The following is a 20,045-nucleotide window of genomic DNA, read 5'->3' on the forward strand; positions in this document are numbered from 1 at the left end:
TGTGTTACGCTTTTTTTAACACTGATTGGTTAACTGTGATCTATAAAGATTTCGACAAAGGGCGCATGTTAATTCATTTCTTCAGCCTAAACAAACAGACAAAAAGAACAAGGGAGCTCATCGGACGTCGTCATTTGGAAATACCCCAGATGGTTATAGTTTAATACTAAAAACAGTATCCATGCAGTGAAAGCATTTTCAGATTTCGGCTTGCGTCGATAATACGATTACTACTCCCTTGTTGTCATCCACGTTTTCTCGTATAACCCTACACTCGTGTATTTGTCGTCATTCAGTTAATGAATTTATTACAGGTACAATTAGTGGTAGCACCACTTATATTACCTGAAAAAGGTTCCCATTTGGCATTTATTGTGTCTGGGGTAATTATTCAATCTAAATCCAGGTTTGAAGTGAGGTGAAATGTGTGTTATGTAATATGCACGTGGCAGCCCAGCAAGAGATGAATGATCACTTGATTTACTTTTTTTTGTAAATCAACGAATCGTTCCTAGACATCAAAGGATTAACAGAAAATACGTTGATTGATTAATCACTGTTATCTTGCACAGTGGATATGTCAAGAGTGAGTGTTTACATGTCTAGGTTTACTAAAACAAAGGGAATACACTCATATCATGGCGCGAAGTGCCGATGTAAAAACAACATACTTTGTTCAAAGGGTTAACTGATAATACGTTGATTGATTGATCATTGTTATCTATCACTCAATGGAATTTTTAGGAACCGTGGACGCTATGAAAATAGTTGTCACGTGGGCTTTCTCAGCCGACCATTGAGACTTGACACCTATGTAAAACACCTGAAACAATCCAAGCGATCAGTTGAGAAACGAACACGGGTTATAATATCCCGAAACGATATATATCTTTTAAAATATTTGATTGTTACTGAGACACGTGACATCGAATAAGTTTCTTTGTACAGCTGCAGACGAGTGGGATATTGTTCCTTTGTGTGGATATTCACGGATACATTCCTCGAACAAGGAAGCTGTCTAAAACTTATACACATAAATTTGGTAGGTTGTAATTATGATATCTGCATTTTGTTTTCCTTCATTTGAACCGATTCGTTCTTGTTTCTTTACGTCTTGGTTGGGAAATTCTTCAATGCGCGATAGACGTTGTTGTCACAGGTCTTTTCCTTTGTAAGCGTGTATATATTACCGTCAATTTGTAAAATGTGATTCTCTCAGGCAATTTATAAAATGTGTAAATATTTCAGTCATTTTGACTAAAAAATCTGTCCAGATTGATCAAGACGATCAAAAGGGCCTACAAACATCACAACAGATTATTATGTAGGATTAAAAGCCAAACAACTTAGAAATGTACTTTTCAACGTTACATTTTCAGTCTCTTGGTGATGACATTAAACATCAAAATGTTTGGAATTCGTTGTCATAATAATGCAGATGGAAATGTTTTTCAGTCACTTTGTAAAATAACTGAATATTTAGACGTTTAATAAATTTGTTACACATTTGACAGTAAAAAAATATACACACTATAAAAAAGCATATGCTCAGGTGAAATATATACTTTGTGTTGCAAGTCAAAATAGTGTAAACGAAAATCGCAAAATTACCAAGCAAGTGACTTATCAAAACTTCGTCACCATTACCGATGCTACTCACAAAGATACCTACATTTCCTTATTATCTCGAAAACTGTATTTCATTTTGTTGATCAATGTGACCTTACGCCCTTATTACTACCCATAAAAGTGACTAATGCGCTTACGAATGGCGCAGCAGAGGTCGCGAACTAGTCTAGATTTCTGCTATACATCCGGGTATTCACTGGGAAAAAACAATAACAAAGGCAACAACCAGTCCCGGGGAATTGCGTTAGATCAGTGCCCCTTTAAACCCCCATGTTTGTGCCTTGGACTCGTCAAAATTCCTTTGACTAAAAAAAAAATTAAATAGACCCAGGTAAACACCTGAGAGTAGGTAGCCACAACTTGTGTCTGCCTCATATTTCATAGATCTTGCTTGCAGTCAAAATGGCTTCATGAGACTAGGGCCATGCATCCAAATTTCTACTATTCCCAAGCATCCTTATAACCTGTTTAGGTCTTTCAGGTTGAGGGCTAGTATGTGGGCCTGCTTTTCTGTTAATATAGGGTTTTTGTGGGGTACAGCACCACAGGTATCAATGATGAATCCCTTTCTGAATTCATCACCCTAAACTTTCATGTAACAGCATGGACAATGACAGGAATGCTATTTTATTTGTTGATACATGCAGGGTTTTACACAGCGCAGATATGTCTGTCCAGAACTCACAAATGTATAGAATCGAGGCAGGAAAAAGTATAAATATTATTTATTGTACCAAATTGTTGATAATAAACATACCATTCCTGTAAATAAAGTACAGCGATAGAAACTAACATTTTTAGTCCACTTGTCCTTATAGTGATAACATATCACGAAACCCTTAAAAATGGCAAATTTTACTCGTCCTTATAATACCTTAAGTTTTGGGCAGTTTGGCAAGGACTCCAGTACTAGTGCCAAGTTCTATCTCTGAAGTAATTATTGAACCTTACAGTACAGTACACTTAACCATTTCATTACATTACAGGACCCTTGAAATTAGTAATAGGGAGTTCTCTGAATCCCTAGTTTAGTAGATCAAGGTGAAACACTGTACATGGCCACCATTGTCCAGTTTACTAGTTTTAATGATCAGGTCCTACAAATTTCAACATTTTGTGGCTCGTTTCAATCAACACGATCAAATTATAAATATTGACCTGGACTCTACAGAAATACATCATATTCACTTGTGGTAAGATACAAGTTATTTATCATGGTTTTTGTTTCTTGAGTGTCCCCTGTCGTGATATTGCTAGAGTATTGTTAAAAGTGGCGTAAAACGATACTCACTCACTCTTGTTTGTTGAGATGTTTGTGTACGGGCAGAAGAGCTTACCTTCCAACTATGACTATCAACGTGATCATCCATGCTATGCTTTAAACAAAATAATCTGGTGTCCCCCCGTCGTGATGTTGCAATATTGCTGAAAGCAGCGTAAAATCAAACCCACTCACTCACTTTAACAAAATATAATAATTTGATAGGATTGCAATACTGATATTTGCAGGAGTTTACTCGAATCATACATATGCACCCAGTATTCCATGGTTTTGGCCCACAAAATGAATTTAACATTAAACACTCTGCATGAAACAAGTACAAATGTTACTACTGAGGTGTTTGAAAGTCAAGGGGTGATGTATTATCATCTAAGAGTGGAAGTTGGACTTGTCATGTGGTATGGCATCACCACACCAGGACCTTAAAATGAAATATTGAAAACCCACATGCTTTTAAAGTAATTTTGTTATGTTCCTCTTTCAGAATATATTAGTACAGCCAGGATTAAGGGTCTCACTCACTGACCAGCCATGGCATCTGGAGGATTTTATGGCAGAGGAGGAAGGGGCAGGTCAATTCTAGATGCTTTGAAGCAACCAGCACGGAAACCGGGTCAACAAGAGGAGCAAGCTCAAGCGCAGGTTTGGTTTTCGTCAATTGAGTTATCATAATGATGGTGGGAATAATGTTTTCCTGATGATCAGTAGATTTCTTTTTTTTACATGCATTTCGTAAGATGTGTTTGTCATGCTTTTAATGGACGCAAATTAAGAATAGTTGAAAGTTTGTACTGCAAGTTCCAAAGATGCAAAGGAATATGGATATTTGAATCATCATGATCATTCAACATTCATTGTTCAAACTACCTGTAATTCAGATTTAGCATTATATTTGACGAATGTTTCTATTCTGATCAAAGTTTGGAGAGCTGATGTTCGATTTTCTTTACTCAATCACGAAGTTCAAACAAGGAAATCTCCACCTATGATAAGTATAAGATATCCTAAATCTTCAATTTATCTAGACCAGCCTTAATTTTACATTATTGCATTCAAATTTCAATGCAATTTTACGATACCTCTAAAATTAAGAAACTATAAGCTTTTATTATCAGATGATCCTATAAAATCCTATTTTTGACCTAAACATTGTGTTTGTGTGCCCAGTGCACTAAGTTTATAAGTGTAGGACAAAACATGGCTCCAAGGTTTTGGTTGAAAATGTAAAACCTGAGGGGAAGGGCTTTTCTGACCCTGAGGGTTTTACATTTTCAACCTAAAGGAAGAAGTGTTTCATCTGACTTACACATCGTTGAAACAAAATATATTAATATTTCTATTATGTATAAAAGTGTGTTGCGACAGTCTAATGAAACACTCGTAAAATATGTGTGGTCAGGAAATAAATGCTAAACATGGTACCATCTAATGAACCACCTATTTTCGACCAGTTCTGTGGTCAAATGGTTAGGGTGCCTGACTATTGATCAGGGGGTTGTGGGTTTGATTCGTCTCGTCCATAATGAAAAAGTTTAAATTCTTGTCTTTGATTTTAGAACATTGAACCTTTGTAACACTGAGGCCAAATTTCCCCTTACTTGGAAAACATCATATCAGGGATGCAGTCTTTAGAGGAAGAAGGAAAAAACCTCATACCCAATCTTACTAGAAAAATTAAAACTTCTTCCCACTTCATATTACTGCCTATAGAAAGGATTGTTTGGTCCAGTGGCAAGTACCAAAATAGAGGTATATAATCCTAGGTAATCCCTCCAAATAGTTTACATTGTGTTGTTGGTACAGTGGTCAACTTGGGAACCCTACTTTCTTGCATCCCATGGACAATCCAGGTGAGGATAGGTCCCCAGCAACATATGCTGGTCGTAAGAGATGAACAAATGTATCAGGTTGTTTGGCTCGTTGACTGTATGGATTGTTATTCACAATATCAGTCACTTGATTGTCTGGTCCAGATTTGATTATTTTCATTCCGCTGGAATAATGCTGAGTGTGTCGTTTAACAACAAACAAACAACTATTGTCATGCCAAGTACCCTCAAATTTAAAAAAAGAATCAAATTGACCAAAGTAAATCCCTGTTGATGCATATTGTAATGCAGCCACATGGTCCAAAGTCTACCCTAACTATGTGTTGCTAATACGTTGTATTTTGTTATACAGTAACTGTGTGTCAAAATATTTGACAATATTTTTCATTATTTCTGTGCAAGGAATGACCTCCTGTCCAGTTTTTAATTATTAAGGTTTCCTTATAGGCCACTGCCCCAGTTGCCCCCCAGAGTAGTGATGCAACACCAAAGCCAACCACTGCCCCCATTACCCTGGGAAGAGGGGGAGGACTGCTAGCCATGATGCAGAAAGCCCAGCTTAGTTCTCAGCCAGGTGCTTCAGCAGAAACAACAGGTAACTTCTCCACTTGCTATTTCATTCTACTTCAATGTTTTGGATACATTTGTTTTGTTACCTTTTTAATGTGCCTACTATTAGCATGATGAGCTGATTGTATACAACCAACGTCGTCCGACCATGAAACTGGGTGAAACTTTAAAGATGTTGAAATTCCCTATATCAATGAACATGTTCAACCCAACAACATAATGATTAAAACAACACTACACACGTCATTTTCGTTTTCTATCTGTCAATAAAACTGAACCTTGTGAAGACTTTTACCTCTCTATTCATGCATGTCATATTCATGAGTGTGGAAATTTCAAAATTCTGAACTTACCACTGAACAATAAACAGGAAATGTTAATTTGTCCAGAGACGTAGTCCACCAGATTATTGACCCAAAATGATGGGTTTTTAATCCCCAAATCAGTCTCAATATTTTTTATTTTTACGTTGATCCATTTTCCAATTGTTATATTCAATATTTGACATTTCTCTGGACCTTCATCTTTATCCCCTGCCCCAACGGAGTTGGCGGGGATATAGAAACAGGCCCTGTCCATCCGTCACGTTTCATTTTCGGAACAGAAGTCGGAAACCATTAGAGATAACTTTACAAAACTTGGTACACACATTCTCCATATGGTGTAGATGTGCCCTTTGCTATTTAGGTTTACCCTGCATTTTAGAGATATTTTATAAAAAGAATTTGAATTTGACTTTGTCTCTGAACTGAATCAATGGAAGCAGTGGGTTTCATTTCTAGAGCATAACTCGAAAACTATTAGCGATGTCTTTATGAAACTTGGTACACACACATTCACCTTATAGTGTAGATGTGCCTTTTGCTACTTATATTTTATATGAATTTTAGAGCATAACTCGAAAACTATTAGCGATGTGTTTATGGAACTTGGTACACACACATTCACCTTATAGTGTAGATGTGCCTTTTTGCTACTTATATTTTATATGAATTTTATTAGTCCCTGAACTAACTCTACAATACAATTCATGATATGTAAATGAGTGTATTGTGCAGTGCTCAAGAATACAATATATTCTTAGCCCTCACATCAGTGAAGATTCCGGGGTAGAATAGGTCTTCAGCAACCCATGCTTGCTGTAATAGGTGACTATGCTTGTCGTAAAAGGCGACTAACGGGATCAGGTGGTCAGGCTCGCTGACTTGGTTGATGCATGTCATTGATCCCAATTGGGTGGATTGATGCTCATGATATTAATCACTGGATTGTCTCGTCCAGACTCGATTATTACAGACCGCCGTCATATAGCTGGAATATTGCTGAGAGTGGTGTAAAACAAAAACAAAACAAACCAAAACTCTTAGCCCTCACATACTATAAGATTATAAATTATTTAAGTGTTGTGAATATTGCTGCATTTAGGATTACTCTCTCACAGTTTCGCATGTCGAGCAGTGATCTTATGGTATCACAGGGTAGAAAGTTAGGTATTCCAAAATGTGAAAGACTCTGTCCATTTTGTATCATTCCAAATGTAGAAACAGAATACCATGTTCTATGACAATCTTAGAAGAAACTTTCTGCCAAGGTATTATTATACATCTCCATCAGAGCATAAATGTAAAGCTTTATTTACCACCAGTTATGCTTTCACAATCAACAATCTTGCCAAGTTTACATTCTTTGCTCTTAAAATAAGGAGCAAGCAGTTGTCCATTATATAAACTACTAATTCAACCACCAAATGTATATGGTCTCAGATACACTTGTTCTGATAAGTATTGATATCACAACAATCACTTGTGGCGCAACATGTTTGAATGCTTGAATATATATTGTAAAATGGGCCTGTGGCCTGATTTACTGAAATAAACCACTACTACAACTATAAGAGTATAATCTTTGATTATCATTACAGTCTTACTAAAGTGCAGTATAAATGGACTTATTATTATTATTGTCCCCCGCCGCGCGAAAGCGCGAAGCGGGGGATATAGTATTCACGACCGTCCGTCCGTACGTCCCACCTGTTTGTTGCCTCGATATCTCAAGAACTAAGCACTGGATTGTCTTCATATTTGGAACTATGGTGTATATACAGACTCCGCAGACACCAGTCGGTTTTGGTGACCTTGAGTCCCCATTTTCAAGGTCACAGCAGGCATATCTGCTTTTGGAGTTGGAAAACGGTGTTGCCGCGATATCTCAAGAACTAATCTCTGGATTGTCTTCATATTTGGAACTATGGTGTATATACAGACACCGCAGACACCAGTCGGTTTTGGTGACCTTGACCTCATTTTCAAGGCCACAGCAGGCATATCTGCTTTTGGAGTTGGAAAACGGTGTTGCCGCGATATCTCAAGAACTAATTGCTGGATTGTCTTCATATTTGGTACTATGGTGTATATACAGGCGGGGGACATTTCGTCACTTTGTGACAAATACTTGTTATTATCAATATTAGTGTTTTAGCTTAGATTATTCAATTTGTTATTTGATCATTCATTATGATTATTATTCATTATGATTATTATTCACAGAATAATAGTGTTCAAATTTGTTCAGCTCCCAAACCTGCTGGTCCAGCTATGCCCTTTACCATGCCAAAAGGAAGGGGTCTTGGCGGCATGAAAGAACTGCTTCAAAAGTAAGTACCTAAACTACTCATGGAAGTGAAAAAGACCCTGATTTGTAAATCCGGAATAACAAAACAACTGGAAAAGTACTAGTCTGGATTTGCTAGTTTTATCTCAGTGCTCAATACAAAATGTACTTTACAGGAGGTAATTTGTAGGCACTTTCAACATTCAAAAATAAAACTAGTCCAAATTGACATGGCAGAAACAGGCTATAGGCATTATGCAAGTTATCCTGGAAAAAGTTATCAAAACAACAATAAAAATAACAGCTATGTTTATTTACATAATAATAATGACATGTAAGTTGTTGTTTGAGAAGGGAATATGTTACTTTTACGTTCTGATATTTTGACGATGATTCACTATCCCACAATGCCGCTCACAAATCACTAACCACTCACAAATCACATGCACGTGGGTTTCAAGCACCTGTCTTCAAGGTGGCATAGGTTATGCTCAGTTTCACAATGGTCTGTTTTGTTCATATTTTTACACACTTTTACATGTAAAAAGACATAAAAACCTTTGATACGCTGTATTTGTGCCAAGGCCCAATTAGTACTAATTGAGTTGTTTGAATATTTATATATTTTGTATATTAACTGCATTTATTTAAAATCTGAGATCGAAAAAACAGTTTTCTTTTCATTTCCGTGAGTACTTTAATATTCTTGTCATGTGGACTGACTTATTGGTGATAGGTGCTACAAATTGGTTGCTGACTGCTTATTACTTTAGCCCAAAAGCTTTGATAATTCCTCATCTATGATATCTGTCAAGAATTATTGTTTACTTTATCTTAAGACATTTTTAGGTGAAACTTTGTTATCTTTTTTCAAAATGGATGCTGGACAAAAGGAGGCACTCCTTTGGCAAGACCGCCTTGACAGTTTGGCAACACAGTCCATTATAGATCCCGTCTTTCACCCCAAAACTGTGATTATTCAATGATAAACGATACTAGCCGCATTAATAGCATGCAGAATGAATGTGACCTTATCTTCGCAAATGCTTAACTTTCACTGGCCTACAATGAAATATATTGTGTGAACAGTTGCAATGTTATTCAATGAAAGTTGAGATAAACAGGTTCAGACGAGAGTAACCTCCCTTAACCCAGACTATAATTTTATTGATCAATGGTCACTTGCAGCCATGTTTTTGTCATTTTGAAAGAATTGGACAGAAAATGAATTCTGTAACTATTGAATAAACAAGATAATGGCATTTATTTTCCTTGCATTGTGATGGTGCTACATGAGAATAGCAGCAGATCTTGTAGTATTCTATTACGACAAAGCAGTACCCCTCTACTTGAGTATTTTGAAAGCAGTTACTGCTTTACTTGTACATGTAGCCTTTGAGACAATATTGTCTGCCTCAGTTAGGTATTTCTTACATACAAATTTAACTCACTTTAAGTTACAGACATTAGCATGAGTGATTGTTCCAGTGGCTGTCAACAAACTAGACCCAGTGATCAGGCTCGTGTCAGCAAGAACGTCTAAAGCATTGCCTAATGATAAAGTACTGCAGTGCTCTTGTTGCTGCAATGTGAAATATAGAGTTGCAGGTGTCATTAGCCTTTATTCACTTTTCCGACTAAAAATATAGGATGAAAACTTGCGTTTGATAATACATCACTTAATTGTGACCCACTTTGTTGTTAGGTGTGAATTAAATCATTGGTAAGTTACTTGAGCATGATAGAGGCCTGGACATGTAAGGAAAATCATTTGGTATTCCTGAAAGTGATACATTTCAAGGCATTCTTTCCTTGTGGGAATGAAATTAGAAAAAAAGTCTCCTGTCATTATTTGTATCTTTATTTATATGTGGATCACGCAAAATTGGCATAGAAGTCTAGAGTTCATCCTTAATTAAGTGAGTATATTTCAGGGCCTCACAGGGCAGAGGAATGCCTGCGTCCGTCGAGGCTTCAAGTCAGCCATCTGCAGCAGTTACCTCCTCATCCAGTACACCTCCACAACCTTCAGGTGCTGGTGCTGCTCTTTCCCCTGCCCCACCCACAGAGGAGTTGAGCAGACTAACAATATATGAGAGGAGGGAGGCTGTCCATCGTTCAGGAGAAGAAGGAAAAGTGTAAGTTTTTGTTACAAATATTTCATTTTTTAAGCTATAAAATATATTAAAAAAGTTATTAGATTATCATGGAAATAAAATCCTCCCCAACAACCCAACAACAAAGTCTACTCTGTTACCTCCCTTACCTATAGATCTCTGAGATTAGATGTCTACAGAACCTACAAGCAGCCACACACACACGTGCATGCATGTAGCTATATGAGTTCAATAATCTCAAACGCAACGTTAAACCCCCATTTCACCCCCGCTCACCTACCTCCTCCACCCACGCCCTCCCCCTCGCCCCAATTTGTTTATGGCAAATACAGAAACTGTAATTGAGAAATTGAGTATTGCTTTCCTTTTACAAGTTTTAGGTTGTAACTCTTTTGTTTTCTAGAATGCCATTCTCCGCCAACCATATCCGTGTCAAGTGCAGGAACAGCGGAGTTTTTCAGTATGATGTGAAGTTTGATCCCGTCATAGACAGTAAAGGCATGAGGATTGGCATGCTTAATGAACATAGACCTGTTATTGGTCAGACCAAAGCCTTTGATGGAAGACTCCTCTTCTTGCCTATCAGACTGCCACAAAATGTAGGTTGTATTAATAATCACTGTGTTTATGTTGTATTGATAAAAAATGAGTTTTTTCCCAAACTCATTTAGAAACGAAATTTTTTTCTGCCTATCAGCCCAGACATTGATATTAGACAATGAGGCTATGTGAAGTGACTTTCCATGAAACAAATGTTGTTGGGACATATTGATAGGACATCCTTCTAAATCATGAAAAAAAACCAATCTCTTAAAGACATTTTGGATGACACTTGGTCAGTGTCCTACAACCGATATGAGACCCTGCAGGTATGGTAGGGAAGCCCAGTAGTTAAGGCGTTCCATTGTCATACAGAAGCCTGTGTGACTGGACTGTTGCTAAAGCAATGTAAAAGCATAGTCACTCACTTGTCTAATGAAATGTGAAGCTGAAAAAACAGTTAAAACAACATGTCGGAACTTACTGGTATGTTGATATATGCTACACAAGAGAAGTTAAAGAACATCCAGTTTTTTCTTATGGCTATAGTTAATCTTTCATGGCTGGTGGGTATTGCAAGATACAGCCTTCCTATTGTGAGTGTTCCTTAATTTGTTTTGAGCAGTATATTCCTGCAGCATCTACAACTATAAGAAACTGATGTATGCCCTTCTGCATCTCTACTGTTATTTATATTCAGAAATCTTTTTACTTATCCTGCATCACTCCTAAATGCATTCACTGCTTTCATTATGACAAAAGACAGGACAGCGTAACGGCGATGTTCCTGGGTGAAGAAATAAAATACTGTTGCACTTTTCCAGTCCCGCTTCATCCAAAAGTCTTTATTTGCGTAACTTGTGCTTGTGTGTTGTTCTAATTGTCGTGGAAAAAAATCTGCCAAGGATCCTCATCCATGTTGTCTGGCATGCACGCAAATTTGTGCACCAAACTCTCAATGTGTCTTTTGCGTAAATCTTACAACTCATAGGCAGGTCACTCACAAACGTATTTAGCAGCAGTCCCGTTGTGAGACTAGGAAGAATGTATAAATGGTTGAATAGTGAGGGACATGATTCGGTCATTACCAGCAACCATTATCTTTGGTGGGAGGGGGTGCGGGTGGCCCAGTCGCTGTGCAGAGTTGCGTCCCTTGGGCACTCCAGAAACCTCTGATTGTGGGTTCGAATCCCGGTTCGCCCCAATTATGTTTCTAGGTTTGTCAGCACCATACCCGTGCTCGTGGGTTTCACTGAAGTGGTAAACATCTGAGACCTGCATCACTTCGCGCTTTCCTCCCACATTAAGCTGACACACCGCGATATAACTGGAATACTGTTAAAAGCGGCGTTAAACCCAACTCACTCACTCTCTTACTCTTTGGTGGGTAATATGTCAGCCGTTACTATCACTGCTGAAGTGCACGTTCCACTGAAAACATCAAATCCAGAGTATTTTGTGAGTATCATAACTGACCCTAATTTTCAGCCGCCTGAAACATCTAGATTGGTTAGATCTGTGACGCCTGTGCAAGTGTCTTAAGATGCTTTGATGGGGGTAGTGCAAACCCAAGCCACATTTCAGCATTGTGTCTCAGTTACCTGCACCGAGCGCAGCCCCTGCCTACTACCCAAGCGCATCTACAATAACATCAGCTCCAGGGCTATCAGCGTACAATGCTACGCAGGCAACGTATGATAAGCTTGGCGTTGTATCATATCCAACGCAACAGATGCAGACTCAAGCATCATCACAATCACAGAACACTAATTGGATGCAAACATTTTTGCAATCCATGTGGCAACAGTCCATGACGCAATTGTATCCTGCGCCTACGTATCAGACGCCTGCATCAGTTACATCTACGGCCCAGGTCTTACCTGGGTATGTCATGCACCTTTTGTACCTCATAATAGAGCGCATTCATCGTTGAGTAGTGCCAGTACGTCTGCGTGTACTTGGCCATGATGATGGACTCCTATTTACCAGGTGGATCATTTTAAACCCCCGGTCAGAGGTAGCACAACACATCGGAGTTGTTATTCACCATCTAGACTATTCAAAAGGTGAAGAGAGAGATTCCTCGACAGAATGGAATACTCATCTCGTTCTGGCACAAGAACCTGATTGGGTAGCGGAGCGCCTCATTTCTGTGCCTTCCCCAGGTAACGGGGTGGATAAAAAAGACACAATATGGACTCATCCTACGTCCATCATCCTACGTCCATTCCGGTTGACCCAAGGATGACAGATATGATTAGATCTTTGGATGAAGACTTTTTCAGGCTGACGCTTACGCTGTCGTATAAGCCACCCAAGTTTACGAAGGATGAACTTCCTTTCCATGCTTTTGATATAGCAGATCAGGCACATAGTTTGGATGGTTGGATGAGGATGTACAGAGAATGGCTGGCTCGTCAAGGCCTGCTACTCTTAAGGTCCAGAATACCAGAGTTGCAATTATTGAAACAGAAATTAGACAGGTATTAAAAACTTTATCAGCACTAGCTTTGTTAAAACGTGCAGGATCTGTCAGAGGATAACCCTAACAGACTAGATCATCTCCAAACTATAGTCGATTTTCAACGGCGTTGGCAGAAATAACTGTCACATGGAGGCTTGGCTCTTTAGCCCTATCCACTTTGGTCTCATAGTTTAAGCGCAGACTGCTATGTCAACCTTGATCCTTATAACTGGAGTGTATAGGGAGCTACTCTTTAATTCATATGCTCAATTGTTGTGACATTGAAGTAACCTGACCGTTATGGCTTTTTTCTGAACTTTACCAGTTCATAGTTTATGTGACTATTAATGGCGTTTCTTCAGGGTGTGAATTATTGAGGTTTCTGTATTTTGAGGGTTTCCCACCTCCAAACCATACGATATAGAAGCATTAAGGAGTAATGCAGGATAAGTAAAAAATTAGTAAAATCTTAATATTATTTACATTTGTATACTTATCCAGCATTACTACGTTTAAGGCCCACCCGTCGCGGACTTGCCTCCCCACTTTGGCTTCAGAAACCTCAAAAGTATGTTTTTCTAAAAGATCAGGCGACAGGCAGTGATGTGAAGAGGTGACCTCAGGTCATCAATGTCACAGGACAGCGTCGGTGGTCGCAAAAAGTGGGACTACGAACAACAGTATTTTATTTCTTCACCAGGACCAGTGCCATTACGCTGTCCCGTCTTTTGCCGTAAAGTAAGCAGTGAATGCATTAAGGAGTAATGCAGGATAAGTATACAAATGAAAAAAATATTTAGATTTTACTAAATTTTCATGCTCGGTACAGTGTGGTACTTGTTAACTGCAGAAAGTTGTACCTAATTTTATTCTTGCTGTACATTTTATGTTGTGAATGGCAGTATTTTGTCGGGAAACTAAAAATCATGCAGATTGAATATCTGAGAAATGTTCATGTAATATATAATCATGTTCATTGTATTTCAGGAAACAGTTCTGCACAGTGTTAGGAAGACTGATGGTATTAATGTCACAATCACCATCAGGTTAACAACAGTTGTGGATCCTACTCAGTGTGCTCATCTCTACAACATTGTCTTCAGAAGGTTAGTTTCAGGAAATCACCCGTACAAATTAGAGATATAAATGTGAAAGAATCCTATTTTTTCCTAATTCACTGAAATACATGCATGTCCGTGACATTGATGAAGAAACCCTCGGTCCAGTAAGTCCATGTGGACAATTATTGTGGAGGATGTCTTATGTGTTCTTACGGAGACACATTACTTTGTACTCCTTGTTTGAATAGTTTGCTACTGTTGGCATTGAACTTTCGTGTTTTTATGCACAAAAAGTTTATTTTTTGTTTGTTATAAGACTTTTTGCTGGAAAAACTGTGAAGTGGTAATAATGCTGTTGATGTTACAGGATCATGAGCATCTTGGACATGTGTCAAGTTGGCAGATACTATTACAATCCCCACACACCCTCGCAAGTGCCACAGTACAAGTAAGTTTTTCTTTGTTTGGATTTAGTACTTTATAGAAACCATTAAGAACCTGTTCTCAGGGATTGACTTGTGCTGCGAATCCGCGATATTCTCGTATAGTTGTCGTAGATATCGCATCAACATTCAATCAGCATGATTAAAAATCGCGTAGATCTTTCAATAGTTTTATTTGCATTAACACTCTCATTTTCACCAACAAAAATTGAAAATGTCGTATTGCTAGAATAAATTTATCTACGGTACCTTAAAATGTGAATATAATAAAACTTACACTCTAGTTCATATAATCGTCAAAAGTTGTCTATCAAAACAGCGATTTGCATACTCGCAACATTGCATGCCAGCTCTTACTGTGCATAACCGAGTCCTATATCACTGCATGGAGCTTTGCATCAGCTGACAATGGTGGAGTGCACAACATTTTTTTTATCCACGATTGGCAAAACAAGTGTTTGGTTTTTTTACAAACTAAACACTTTGGTAGCGCACTAAAATCTTATTCCGTGATCTACAACTCAAGTCCTTAAACTTAAAAACTAAATCATCTTTCTCCATAATAATCTACAAATTGCAGATCAGAAATGATCGTATTTTAGATGAGATTCGTCTAGCCGTTGGAAAAGTTTTCATGAACGTACCCTCATGCAAGAACGGCCATCTTGGTGAATTACAAATTTTGAACTATTTCTAGTGGCCAAACTGCAAGTTGGAGTTAGATTTTTTAGAATATGCTGCGATACGTTTGCTTCCAAATTTGTCCATAAAAATTGGAAACTGTGACTTAATCATTCAAATGTAACTCTTAAACATTGTGAATGTCAAGTCTTTTCAACTTCCGGTTACTCGTAAACATTTTCTGGCTGCTGCACAGTCATGGCAAACACGCCACCTTCTGTGTGAAATAAATGACTTCATTGATGCTAACTAGACAAGAGGGTGAACCTGGAGCAATAGTCATTGTATAATGTATAATGAACTGTCACTTCCAATTAATTGTAAAAGCTGACTTGGTTGATACATGTCATCGATCCCAATTGTGTGGATCGATGCTCATGATGTCAATCACTGGATTGTCTGGTCCAGACTCGATTATTTTACAGACCGCCGTCATATAGCTGGAATATTGCTGAGTGCAGCGTTAAACAACAAACCAACCAACAACAAGTACCAAAAATCAAATACAGTTTCCCCACTGTGAACATGGTGAAGATGAAACATCGCTGAAAATTAGCAAAATGTCATCACACGCCAAACAATCTCATTGCTTTTGGACCAGTGGTGATTTTCTCTCATAGGTAAAAAATTCCAGGATAATCCTTGTGTTCTAACAGTCATGATATCATATTACCTGAGAATGACTCTTGTTTTGTGTTTATAGACTGGAAGTGTGGCCAGGATATATTAGCTCAATCAAGGAGCAAGAAGGTGGACTGTTGCTCAACCTGGATGCCTCTCACAGAGTACTGCGCACAGAAACAGTACTAGATGTCATGTAAGTACAGGGATCTTATCATTTGGAATAGAAAATACATTTGCTTTTCCTAAGGTTTACACTGCATTTTGTCACATCACATTAATAATAATTATTATATAACATGAAATTTAGATTCCAATTTTGAAATTTATTCAGACAGTTGCTTCAGATTTTGGGCCGAGTATGAGCCTCTGAGCATGTGGAGATAATTTCCTGGATCCATGTCTCATGTTTGTTGTTGTTCACATAGGCAAAGTATAGCCGTCAGGAATCCAAATAACTGCCAAGATGATATAGTTCGCAAGGTGATTGGGTCTGTTGTACTCACTCGCTACAACAACAAGACATACAGGGTGGATGAGATCAAGTGGGACATGAAGCCCCTCGACACCTTCAAGAGTTGTTCCACAGGGGAGGAGATTTCCTTCTTGGACTACTACAGGTAAGTATTCTCTCAGGATTCCACATACTATAGCAGAGCACTGACTCCTGAAATTGAATAGCAAGCAAATGCCTCATCATTTCTCAACAAAAAGCTTGTTGGGACCCTAGTCTTCTTTTTCAGAAATATTGATCGAGTTTCGCAAGCAATATGTCACAGCCCTTCTAATGACCCCTATATCAAAACTATCTAATAAGTAGTAATACTTTTCACTTCTACCCTTTCTGCTTTGTGACAGTCCCTATTAATTTCATTTCGACGACAATGTCATACACTTGATAATAGGGCAAACCAAGTGCCTTGTAAGTTCTCTGATATAAGTCATAACTATCAGGTGTCCTTGTCTGACAAAATAGTTGTATACAATGCCTACAAGTGTAATTGTACAAATGTCAGCTTTGAGAACCATGCTGTCACCAAGTGGGATGTCTGTCTCCATTCATTTAATTTTTTAACTTATCCTGCATTACTCCGTATTGCATTTACTGCTGTCTTTGACAGAGAGACGAACTGTGTGAGATCCAGCTGCTGAAGAAAGTTGTCCCAACCAGCCCAGGAGGCAGCGCCCTCTCACAGTCGGCACGTGACCCGGAAGTCATGACGTCACACCAAAAGACATAACTGCTTTGTCACCTCCACGGACGGACGTACTTTGTATCCCTTGTGGAAATTAAAGCTCATTATTTGTTTTTTATATTTTGCGTGTTTCTACATTCATTATATGCTGCTACATTGTTACCTGTTATGGGCCGTGACCTTAGGGTCTTCCCATTCGTAAATTGTAACGTTTATCGCTTGTCTGTGGCTCACGTCACAGTAATTTACGGGCGCAATGTTGTTCCCGCCATTTTGTTTTCTTTCCCGCCATTTTGGCCATTCACCACGTGGCCACGTAATGTCGTGCTCTGCGTTTTGAATTCTCTCTTTGGCTTGGGTAATACATTACATTTATGTATGTTGTTTTGGTGTGCTTAAAGCCTTGCCTTTTCGCTACCTCTCAGCGTAATTGTTTCTTCTCATAAACTTCAATATAATATGAAGTTTTTGAGTTACATTATGTCTCCCGTACTCTGTGGTTTTGCCACATGGTTACGTGTTTGCTTAAGGCTTTGCCTTTTCGCTCCCTTTTAGCGTACTTGTTTATCTCATAAACTTTAATAAAATATACTGTTTTTGAGTTACTTTATGCTTCCCATACTTTGTGATTGGCCACATGGTTATGTGTTTGCTTAAAGCTATGCCTTTTCGCTACCTTTTAGCGTCATTGTTTGATCTCATAAACTTCATTGAAATACAAAGTTTCTGAATCACATTATGCTTCCCGCACTTTGTGGCTTTGCCACATAGTTATGTTTTGCTTAAATTCCAGATTTTCTGCCTCGCTGCACTTGTTGCCGCAGGAACAAATCTGGTCGGGGCCGCCCCTTTCTGCCGTGATTGTACGACGCCCTGTACTTTCACAAGGCAGTGCCGATGTTGCAGTCATTCGTAGCTGTGATCCTTCAGCTCATGCGAGTATCTAGGACACACCTCGCTCAACGTGCTCGTCGACCCCCACCTACGTTGACGGCAGCAGCGCTCAGCGGAGCTTCACGGCGGCTCCCAACGTAGAGTCTGCCTCCCATGGCACGACATACGACCGTTCACGGTCTCCTACTCCACCGGCAGCTCCAGCGCTCCCAACGTAGAGTCTGCCTCCCCTGGCACGACATACGACCGTTCACGGTCTCCAACACCGTCAACGCTGATGTCTCTGGCGCCTCCGATGTCTCGGCGTCTCGGCGCTCCCGGCACCTCCGATGTCTCGGCGCCTCTGATGACTCGGCGCTTCGGCGCCTCCGCATCCTCTGATGTCTTCGGCGCTCAACAAGCTTCAGATCAACGAGCCGACCATCCGATCTTCTACTGCAGCTTAAGGGGCACCATCGGCAATCGCCTTCCCGGCGCCACTGCCCTCTTCTCTTGCTGCCGTCTCATAACTCGTCACACGGAGAAGCATTGTGAAACAACTGTCGCCGCTCCTGTCGCTACTCTCCCGTCGGTCTTCGGGATCGTGACTATCGTTCTACTTCCTGGGTGGAATCATTTCAACCAATAGACAGTTGGTCTGATTCAACTTGCCCACTGAGACGTTATCCATAATCCCGTCGTTTAAAGCGCTATGATTCCGGAGAGATGACCTGCGGGTTTCCATCGAAACAGAGCGTCATGTGAACTGCGTCTGTATCAGATTCGACGACGACATCCTCTTACAAAGAGTTTACTTCGTCGACATCGCAGACATCAACGCTGTTCTACCCTACCCTAGCGCCAGCGTTCCTGAAAGAGACTCTTCCTCGGCGCTCCCCGGGTTTTCCACGACGCCCATGGGGTTCCGTGTTTTATCGCAAAACTCGGGTACACCACTTGATCGTCTCTCACACAGTTCATTGAGGATTGTCTGTGTGTGGAGTTTACACCTCAGTTCCGACTCCAAGGCGGTTTTCTCGGCTACTGCGCAGAGTGATTTACATGTCACATGTCAAGTACTCGGACTGTCAACAACTCCGACCGGATTTAGGTCAACTTACCATGGCAAGGGGTGCCATGTATTTCTACAGATTGGTTTCCATGTCTACCTGTACGCTTGGTGATACCACTCAACCAGGCGCCTGTCGCAGTCCATCCATGCACGGATGTTGGAAACAATAGACCTCCTCTTCCAACACGGCTGTCACGAGGAACCTTGTTTCATCAACCCTTCGCTATAAGAACGATAGCGCCTATAGGCGTTCAAGGGATGGAAAAGATCGCCTTCCTTCGTCCGGTTTGATCTTTTCGACTACGACACCTTCCTATCTTCCGCCTTGACTACCGGACACAGTGTCGATTTGATACTTAAAGTCCCTCGGCCGTCCCACTGACCCCTGTTGCATACCTGCCTCGTATCGTGTTGTCGTCCTCAATCGTCACCTCGATATAAGAACAGGAGTACTTATACGCCGCTTCAGGGATGAAAACGATCTCATTACTTCGTGCAATGGCCATATTGCCTCGACTTCCTACTACCCGGTTACGTCGATGCCCCGGCGGTCGATTGTGAAGCTGGTTTACTTCGTCTACTTGAGGTTGGCTCGCAGGTGATCACACCTTTTTCCGAATCGTACCGACGGTACGCAATCGCAGACCCCTGTTGCTGACTACCTCCCCTGCCACCTTGTCAGTGGCTAGTGGCCCACACCAGCCCACATTGTGACCACCTGTGATCCAGAGATCAACACCATTGGCACAGCAACAGCCTCGAGATAAAGGCTTATCCAGGACGTCACTTGCTGACAGTGCATTCTCGGTCACGCCCTGTTGATCGTGTCCACTGACGACGTCACCGTAGTGTGGTGTTTGCGGACCCAGAGTACTCGCCCCTCTCCTGGCGCTACAAACTCGACCGGCGCCCCCGAGAATCACCATCTTCGGCGTTCCAGGCACCTCAAGCTCTCCGACGCCTCACGCTCTCCGGTGCCTCGGGCCAGACTATGTCAAACGGTCGACACCCCAACCCTAGATCTGTTTGCCTCATATCTGAATGTGGCCAGCTGTCG

General features: G+C 40.1%; 1 protein-coding gene across 4 annotated transcripts in view; it reads left to right on the forward strand.

Annotated features, from left to right (window-relative positions):
• The window catches only part of LOC124152044 (piwi-like protein 1), a 44,597-nt gene that overhangs the window by 3,514 nt on the left and 21,038 nt on the right, over positions 1 to 20,045 (forward strand). For 2 of the 4 annotated variants that reach the window (XM_046524787.2, XM_046524788.2), the window contains exons 2-10: positions 3,396 to 3,553; positions 5,188 to 5,335; positions 7,882 to 7,963; positions 9,855 to 10,058; positions 10,441 to 10,636; positions 14,029 to 14,147; positions 14,470 to 14,550; positions 15,930 to 16,043; positions 16,276 to 16,467. In XM_046524787.2, coding sequence (XP_046380743.1) covers positions 3,443 to 3,553; positions 5,188 to 5,335; positions 7,882 to 7,963; positions 9,855 to 10,058; positions 10,441 to 10,636; positions 14,029 to 14,147; positions 14,470 to 14,550; positions 15,930 to 16,043; positions 16,276 to 16,467 — 1,247 coding nt within the window. In that variant the 5' untranslated portion in view covers positions 3,396 to 3,442. The remainder of the gene's footprint in view (positions 1 to 3,395; positions 3,554 to 5,187; positions 5,336 to 7,881; positions 7,964 to 9,854; positions 10,059 to 10,440; positions 10,637 to 14,028; positions 14,148 to 14,469; positions 14,551 to 15,929; positions 16,044 to 16,275; positions 16,468 to 20,045) is intronic. The other 2 variants (XM_048392326.1, XM_048392325.1) reach the window with 1 other exon arrangement.

The sequence above is a fragment of the Haliotis rufescens genome, unplaced genomic scaffold, assembly GCF_023055435.1.
Source record: "Haliotis rufescens isolate VD_foot unplaced genomic scaffold, xgHalRufe1.0.p SCAF_11, whole genome shotgun sequence".
Lineage (NCBI taxonomy): Eukaryota > Metazoa > Mollusca > Gastropoda > Lepetellida > Haliotidae > Haliotis > Haliotis rufescens.